This window comes from Herpailurus yagouaroundi, unplaced genomic scaffold (genome assembly GCF_014898765.1).
Source record: "Herpailurus yagouaroundi ecotype Mexico unplaced genomic scaffold, PumYag 28, whole genome shotgun sequence".
NCBI classification, from domain to species: domain Eukaryota; kingdom Metazoa; phylum Chordata; class Mammalia; order Carnivora; family Felidae; genus Herpailurus; species Herpailurus yagouaroundi.
Window position 1 is genome coordinate 166,922,928 of NW_024412376.1, and position 8,360 is coordinate 166,931,287.

At 47.1% G+C, this 8,360-nt stretch overlaps 1 protein-coding gene across 8 annotated transcripts in view; it reads right to left on the bottom strand.

The window, feature by feature from the left end:
* Nucleotides 1-8,360, bottom strand: part of GRK4 (G protein-coupled receptor kinase 4) — a 103,507-nt gene that overhangs the window by 23,104 nt on the left and 72,043 nt on the right. For all 8 annotated transcript variants that reach the window (XM_040489080.1, XM_040489073.1, XM_040489066.1 and 5 more), the window contains one exon: nt 2,573-2,610. In XM_040489080.1, the coding sequence (XP_040345014.1) occupies nt 2,573-2,610 (38 nt within the window). The remainder of the gene's footprint in view (nt 1-2,572; nt 2,611-8,360) is intronic.

Consider the following 8,360-nt stretch of genomic DNA (forward strand, 5'->3'; position numbering starts at 1 on the left):
CCCCCCCCCCCCCGTCACAGCTGGCGGGAATGCAGGATCACAGATGCAGCCGCTTTGGGAGATGGTTTGTCAGTTTCTTACAAAACTAAACATACTCTTACTGTCTGATTCAGAAATCACACTCCTTGGTATATGCTCAACGGTGTTGAAAACTTCCGTCCACACGAAAACTTGCATGTGGATGTGTAGAGCAGATTTATTCCTAATTCCCCAAACTTGGAAGCAACCAAGATGTCCTTAGCAGGTGATGGACAAATAAACTCTGGTGCATCCGGACCGTGGAATATTATTCAGCAGTAAAAAGACACGAGCCCTCCAGCGTAGACCTGGAGAAACCTTAAATGTGTATTACTAAGTGAAAGAAGCCAGTCTGCAAAGACTAGACACTGCACAACTCCAAGTCTATGACTTTCTGGAAAAGGCAAAACGACAGAGTGAGTAGAGATGGGTGGTTGCCAGGCTTGGAAGGAGGGTAGGAGGGCTGGATATGTGATACACAGGGGACGTTCAGGTTGTGAAACTACTTGGTGTGATACAGTAAGGGTGGACATATGTCATCACACCTTTGTCAAGACCCACACAATGTGCAACCCAGAGAACGAGCCTTAAAGTAAACCATGGATTTTTGTTAATGATAATGTACTGATATTAGTTCAATTTTAACAGTGTATCAGACAGTAATGTAAAATGCAAATAATAGGGGAAATTAGATTTCTAAATACCAGCAACAAGCAAATAGAAGTTTTAAAAACAATACCATTAAAGAACATCAAATAGCAAAAATGTGTACGACCCTTACGGTGAAAACCACAACGTGATACTGAAAAAGGATACCCCGATACATACAACTAGACCCCACCGGAATGTACGGAAGTTACACTAAGAATGTCCGGAACTTCTACCTCCAATTCTACCTCCAACCAACAAGGGGTAACTGATGCAACACTTGCTCTTCAATCAGAAATAATTAAAAAATGGCCCCAATACACTGTTCGGCATTGGGTCTACGGTAGCCAGGGATGGTGCTTCCCGACAGGAGAGAAACAAGACAGCTGGGTCCTGCCGTCCTCCCGGACCAGGAGCCGCTTCCGGATCCCAGCATTGCAAGAAGGAGCCTACACAGAACAGGTGGTGTTGCTAAGTTAAGAAGACAGAGATTAGAACTGAGGGAAGACAGGTCGGCTCAAATTTGTGGGGGAAAGTCCTGGAGAGGAGGGAGCGATGCACAGAAAGAACTACAAACGTCTCCGTGGAGTTTCACTGAGTCCACTTAAAAGTAATACAAACAGGGGCACCTGGGTGGCTCAGTCGGTTAAGCGTCCGACTTCAGCTCAGGTCACGATCTCGAGGTCCGTGAGTTCGAGCCCCGCGTCGGGCTCTGGGCTGATGGCTCAGAGCCTGGAGCCTGCTTCCGATTCTGTGTCTCCCTCTCTCTCTGTCCCTCCCCCGTTCATGCTCTGTCTCTCTCTGTCCCAAAAATAAATAAACGTTAAAAAAAAAAAAAAAAGGAATACAAACAAATGACTTCTGAATAACGAATGTACTCACATGGTGCTACAACGAACAGAATCACAAAATAATGTGGAGAGAAACTAAACGAGCCCCAAATACACGGGATTATATACTATTTTCTTAAACGGAATGATTTAATATTGTTAAGATGTCAGTTCTCCACAAAGTTTCTATAGATCCAACACCGTTCCAATAAGAATCCCAGCATGTTGTGGGTTCTTTTGCAGAAACTGAATTACATACTGAAAAATATAAAAGGGCATTGGTGTCGGTGGAAACCCTGCTCCCCCTAGGCTATCTGCACTCTTAACAGTTTATGACTCTTCTTTTGTGTTTCTTCAGGTCTGTACGTATAAAGCAAATACAAATACACATTACTTCCCCTCTCGTTTTACACAAAAGGCAGCACACTCTATGCCGTTCTTGACCTCACTTCTTTCCAGGGAATGCTGTATCTTGGAGATCACTTCCCGTTTCCACACAGAGTACATCCTCTGTTTTCAAAGCCACTTTCACACCCCGCTGGTCAGCAGCACAGCACAGTGAACCGCGGGTTAAGGGCCAGAAGGCATTTCCCAGTGCAGCCATCACCCCGAGAACTGAGGAGGGGCACCTGCTGATGACAATGAGCCGGTCCAGAGGGCCATTCCCCACCTGTGCTCACAGGGTCCCCAACCAGCCACCTGCGCTCCTGCTCTGTGAAAGAAGCCTAAGGCAAGGGCAGCGGGCCAGTATTTACGAGGGCAAAGATATACCCCTCCAAGGGAAAAAGCAAGATATGGGCAGAGGAAAATGTTCTTACTTTTGAATTTATTTTAATATGCTTCTAGAACTCAATTATTAACGGAAAATTATGACCATCTCTGCTTCTTGCCTAAATACGGGGGAACGACAATGTTATTATCTCTGTTAGATTTTGAAAAGAACATGTACCAGTGAGTTTCTCTTTCTGGTGTTGTTTCTGTTCTGCGATAAGGGGCTAAGCGCACATTAACTCTCTGTAGCCAGGTCCCTCCTAACAAAGCCTTATGCGTTAGACGTGAAAAGCTCACTCACTTACCAATGTCATCGAGGAGGATATTCTCAGGCTTTAAGTCTCTACAAAGGAAGGGACAACAACAAAAAGCTCAGTTATTCACAAGGCGACACTGTGACTCCTCAGCACCCAGCAGAAATGACCACAGATGTCTCTACTCTGAGCAGCAGCAAAGACCACCCTCTGGGGTCAGCTCATGAGCCCTTCACGCTGTCGCCGGGAAGGACGAGGACCCCACAGAGGCTTCATCTTGGCCAACACCATGCATGTGCCAGCGGTGTGCGAACCGCTCTGCCCAGGCCCGCGGATCTAATGGAAGGTCAGCAAGGAATTAGTCCATAATAAACTTGGCTGTTTCTCTTATCATTAACGTACTTTTTAAAACGTCAACATGGGGCGCCTGGGTGGCGCAGTCGGTTAAGCGTCCGACTTCAGCCAGGTCACGATCTCGCGGTCCGTGAGTTCGAGACCCGCGTCAGGCTCTGGGCTGATGGCTCAGAGCCTGGAGCCTGTTTCCGATTCCGTGTCTCCCTCTCTCTCTCTCTTCCCCTCCCCCATTCATGCTCTACCTCTCTCTGTCCCCAAAAAAATAAATAAACGTTGAAAAAAAAAATTAAAAAAAAAAAACGTCAACAAGTGAAAATCCCCCGTACCGGAAGAACTCAGCTCTGGGGGTCAGACAGGCACGGTCTGCCACTTCTCCGCTGCCTGGCCTTAACCGCCCTAGGCCTCGGTGTCCTCCCCTCACAGCGCCATCCACACCCACCCGCTTCCCGGCAAGGCAGGGTTGGGGAGCTCAGGCCTTGCAGCGGGAAGCAGGTAACCAACAGCAGTGACTGTTATTGGTAGTTCGTTGTGAAGGGGAGGTGGGGAATACCACAAACTTTGAATAAATATAGATCACGAAAGACTAAGATATCTTAAAAGTAATATTTCAAGCTGCTGCTTGTTTGTTTCTTCCCTTAGAGAGAAAAAAATTTTTTTTCTTTTTTTTTTTAATTTTTAAATTTTTTTTTAAATTTATGTTTGACAGAGAGAGAAGGAGCAACAGAGCATGAATAAGCCAGGGGCAGAGAGAGGGAGACACAGAATCGGAAGCAGGCTCCAGGCTGTGAGCTGTCAGCACGGAGCCGGACGTGGGGCTCAAACTCACAGACCACGAGATCATGATCTGAGCCGAAGTCGGGTGCTCAACCAACTGAGCCACCCAGGAGCCCCCCAAATTTTATTTTTCAAAGGATTTACATTTAACTCTGATTTCCAGTATGGCCCTATCACAACACTGTGTGCCCTGAGCATCACCCCCTGATCTGTGGCCAAATGACTAGAACCTACAGAGGAGGCAGAAGCAGCAGGACAGATGGACAGACAGTAAGCTAGTGAGAGCAATGGTGGCTGGAAGCGGCTGGCCTCCAGAAAGCTCTGTAGAGAGAGGCCCCGCAGAACCAGGAGCAGCTGAAGTGAGAGCACTGCCCACAAGGCCCACAGGCCGCACTTCCTGTAAAACCTGCTCAGGCCAACTCCCACAGCCCTGGGAAAGGAGAGAGGTTACCTGGTTCCAAGCCCAGGGAGAGAAGAAGCTGCAGAGAAACATTTCCTGTAGCAACACCCAGGCCACTGTGGTAACGGCCTCCCTGGGGACAGAGACCAGTGGCAGAGGCGTGGGGGCCTTCTGTGTTTGCATTTTCTTTTCTTTTTTTATTTAAAACAAAAAAAATTTTTTTAATGTTTATTTATTTCTGAGACAGGGAGAGACAGAGCATGAGTGGGGGAGGGGCAGAGGGGAAGGAAGACACAGAATCGGAAGCAGGCTCCAGGCGCTGAGCTGTCGGCACAGAGCCCGACGCGGGGCTCGAACTCACAGACCGCAAGAACGTGACCTGAGTCAGGTGCTCAACCGACTGAGCCTTCTTTTCTTTTTTTAAAATTTTATTTACTTAGGGGCACCTGGGTGGCTCAGTCGGGTAAGCGTAGAGCCCAACATGGGGCTCAAGCTCAAGAACTGTGAGATTGTGACCTGAGCTGAAATCAAGAGTCTGACGCTTAAACTACTGAGCCCCCCAGGCACCCCTGTGTTTGCCTTTTCTAGCCCCATGCATTTGCTCTTGCATTATCTGGGCGGAATGATGAACATTTTTGTTTTTTCCTTTATTCTTTTCTGTTTAAAAAAAAAATCCTAATAAATGTTATTTTTAAGAAAAGGAGTCTTCCTTGACACGAAACTTCCATAGCCTCCTTGTTTACGTAAATTTACACTCATCACCACCACAATACCTGCCCACCCAAATTACTAGAACCTCCTCTGGGGACTTCCCAAGCCTCACTGCTCCCTGCAGAACTGGTCACAATACAAGCTGGGGCCCCGCCTGAGACCTCCCGACCCCACCCCGGGGCACAGCTCAGCAGCGCACACTTGGGGCCACCGTGCACAGCCAGTCCGCTCGCTCCGAAAGGAAGTGTGCTGTATCCGTCTCCCAAAGGAGTTAACAGTAGAGGCGGCCTTCGGGTCAGCTCACTACCCACACACACCACGGCTGTGCTTACCCACGGCACAGGCACCACCTCCTGTCGGGGCCACAAGATCTGTGAAGTAGCTGTGGGCAGAATGTGAGTCTCGAGGACGTGCAAAGCACAGGTGTCACAGGGACGCTCAAGGACAAGCTGGAACAGGCCCCAGACCACCCGCTTCTCCCGCACACACCCGCTGTAAGCTGCGCGCATATGAGCAATCCGCTGCCACGCTTTAGGCCACAACGTGTTGTTTCTCCCACCTTCCTCCAAAAACGATTTCTCCAGGCTTTTAGTCAACTTAATGGCTGTCTTCACGCATCTCCAAGTTGGGGCACGGGGTGTGGAGGACACTGAAGGACACTGAGCACTGCCTCATCACTGGCCACTCACTTGGCCTCCAGGGCTTGGCTTCCTCACCTGCCCGGGGAGGGGTTTCCTAGTGATCTTTCCAGCTGCTTTTGGAGCCAGGAACACACGCTGACGTCAGCATGTACAGGAGGGTCCAAGGCGGAGGTTAAAAACAAGGAGGTCGTCTTCTTACATTTGTACAACACCCCCCCCCACACACACACACACAGCCTGCTGACTTGGGTATAGCTTGCATATAATTCGTTGTGCTCCCAGCCATTTAAGAGTGATCTTACACCTCCATGCTCTGGGGCCAGAAACTCATTTTCTGGCTTTATGTCCATCCTCTTCTTGTTAAAGACATATTTGCCATCTGGATCACATTTCTCAGCCTGTTACTGAGGCGTTAAGTTGATTTCTGGAGGCTGAGGCTTGAACGGCTCATCCGGTGACTTCCTCCCTTGTCCACATCCCAGTGCCCTGCTTTCCCCCGATGACCCTCTGTCTTCCTGGTGGAAGACACCTCACTCCCTGCCAGGTCCTGCCACGTAGCCGGCCTCTCCTGGGGAGTGAGGCCGTGGGTGAGCGATCTGCTGGGCACACTGTGAGAGTCAGGTGAAGAGAATGGCAAGGGCTGGCCCGGCCACAGGTGAGGGTTTCCTAAACCCTGGCAACGCTGGATCTTCAGTACAGTCTAAACAGACGGTGGTCTTGGGAAACAGCTCCACCCCGATCAGAAGGCATCAGGAGCGATGTTCTCCATCAGGGAAGGGGGAGATAAGGAAACAAAGGCAAAAATAGCTTTGGCTCGTTCCCTAGAGTTCCCTTAAACGTTCTTCAAGGTCGTGGGGCTCATGAGCCTCAGGGCAACATTCTAAGGTCCGTCCCCATCCCCTGTCATGCCACCATGCCCCCCACGTCAGAAAAGCTCACCTGTCCAAGACAGCCTCCAGAGAATGGATCTGTTTAGTTGCTATTGTCCTTAGAGACAGATACTGCTATGAGGCAGAAATGTCCAATCTGGAAGGATGTGGGTCACATGCAGGTTAATAGTTCTTTTAAACATTAAGATCTGCCATTGTCACTTTAAATTAACTTCCATGTTTCAAAACCAATGGAAACAAGAGATTATCCTTTGAAGCGCTTCTTGTAAATGGTAGTTCTATCTCTGTTTATGTGTGTATTTGCACACTACCCTTCTAGCCTCTTGGTTATAAGCTTCCTGAGCACAAGGACTTCAAAATCCAATCTGTTCCCCGGACTGTGCTTCTAGCATGCAACTAAGAAGTGTGTGTACATCTGGGACTCAATATACATTTCTGGAATGACTGAATGATCCTTCCTGCTACTGAAAAATCTAACGTGATAGCAATAATCTGTACTAATGGCCTGTATGGGCCAATTCACTACTGGAAAAGTGTAGGTCCAAACTCTTTCCTTCCCACCATTACTCTCCTGCACACCAACTGCCTTCTCCTTACGGTGAATAATATCATCTGTTTTTCAATCCACAACTCATTCACTAGAAAAAGAAATCCAATGCGCAACTAAACATCCATTTCCCTTAACAATTTCTAACTACAGCATTCCTGACAGGTGGAGATTTCATCTTGCTTAATTAAGGCAGAGTCAACTTTCTTGAGAAATGTAACAAAACGACAAAACAGGTTAAGATTCAGGTTTTCCCTCCTGTTATGGGAAAGAGTGAGGCACAAAGGATAGAACACAAGACCTGGATCAGTATCCACCATTCACAGAGAAGGTGACAAGAGACAATCTCTCTTAATCTGTAAATAGACACGATCCCTCAAAATTATTGAGACGGTAAATTACAGTGTATGCCAAAGTGCTCTGAAAATGCTATATGTTGTACAAATAAGTGTTATTAGTATATATCTTGACCATATCCAGCAGCATCTTTTGTTATTCATATCATAGGGAGTGGTTTTCTTTAAAAACAGTGATACGTGGAAACAAAGTGAAAGGACATGTACTGCAAGTTTAAGTTGTTAAACTTGTTTATTATAAAATAAAACTGTAGAAATCATCCTGATTTAATAACTACTTTTAGTTTTGTGAGGATTAGTAAAGGAAACGTGGTTTAGAATGAAATCTTGCCATTTGCAATGACATGGATGGAACCAGAGGGTATTATGCTAAGTGAAATTGGTCGGTCAGAGTAAGACAAATATATGACTTCACTCATATGAGGACTTTAAGATACAAAACAGATGAACATAAGGGAAGGGAAGCAAAAACAATATAAAAACAGGGAGAGGGACAAAACAGAAGACACTCTTAAATATAGAGAAGAAACAAAGGGTTGCTGGAGGGGATGTGGGAGGGGGGATGGGCTAATGGGTAAGGGAAACTAAGGAATCTACTCCTGAAATCATTGTTGCATTATATGCTAACTAATTTGGATGTAAATTTTTTAAAAAATTAAAAATAAAATTAAAAAAAAAAAAAAAAGAAGTGGGGCGCCTGGGTGGCTCAGTCGGTTAGGCGTCCGACTTCGGCTCAGGTCATGATCTCACGGTCCGTGAATTCGAGCCCCGCGTCGGGCTCTGGGCTGACGGCTCAGAGCCTGGAGCCTGCTTCGGATTCTGTGTCTCCCTCTCTCTCTGACCCTCCCCCGTTCATGCTCTGTCTCTCTCTGCCTCAAAAATAAATAAACATTAAAAAAAAAAAAACTTAAAAAAAAAAGAAGTGAAACTGCTATGTTATATGGTAGTTTTAGTTTTAATATTTTGAGGCACCTCCGTACTGTTTTCCATAGTGGCAAAATTGAAAACATTTTAAAAAGGTAACTCATTAAAATTTTCATAGCCTTGGGGCGCCTGGGTGGCGCAGTCGGTTAAGCGTCCGACTTCAGCCAGGTCACGATCTCGCGGTCCGTGAGTTCGAGCCCCGCGTCAGGCTCTGGGCTGATGGCTCAGAGCCTGGAGCCTGT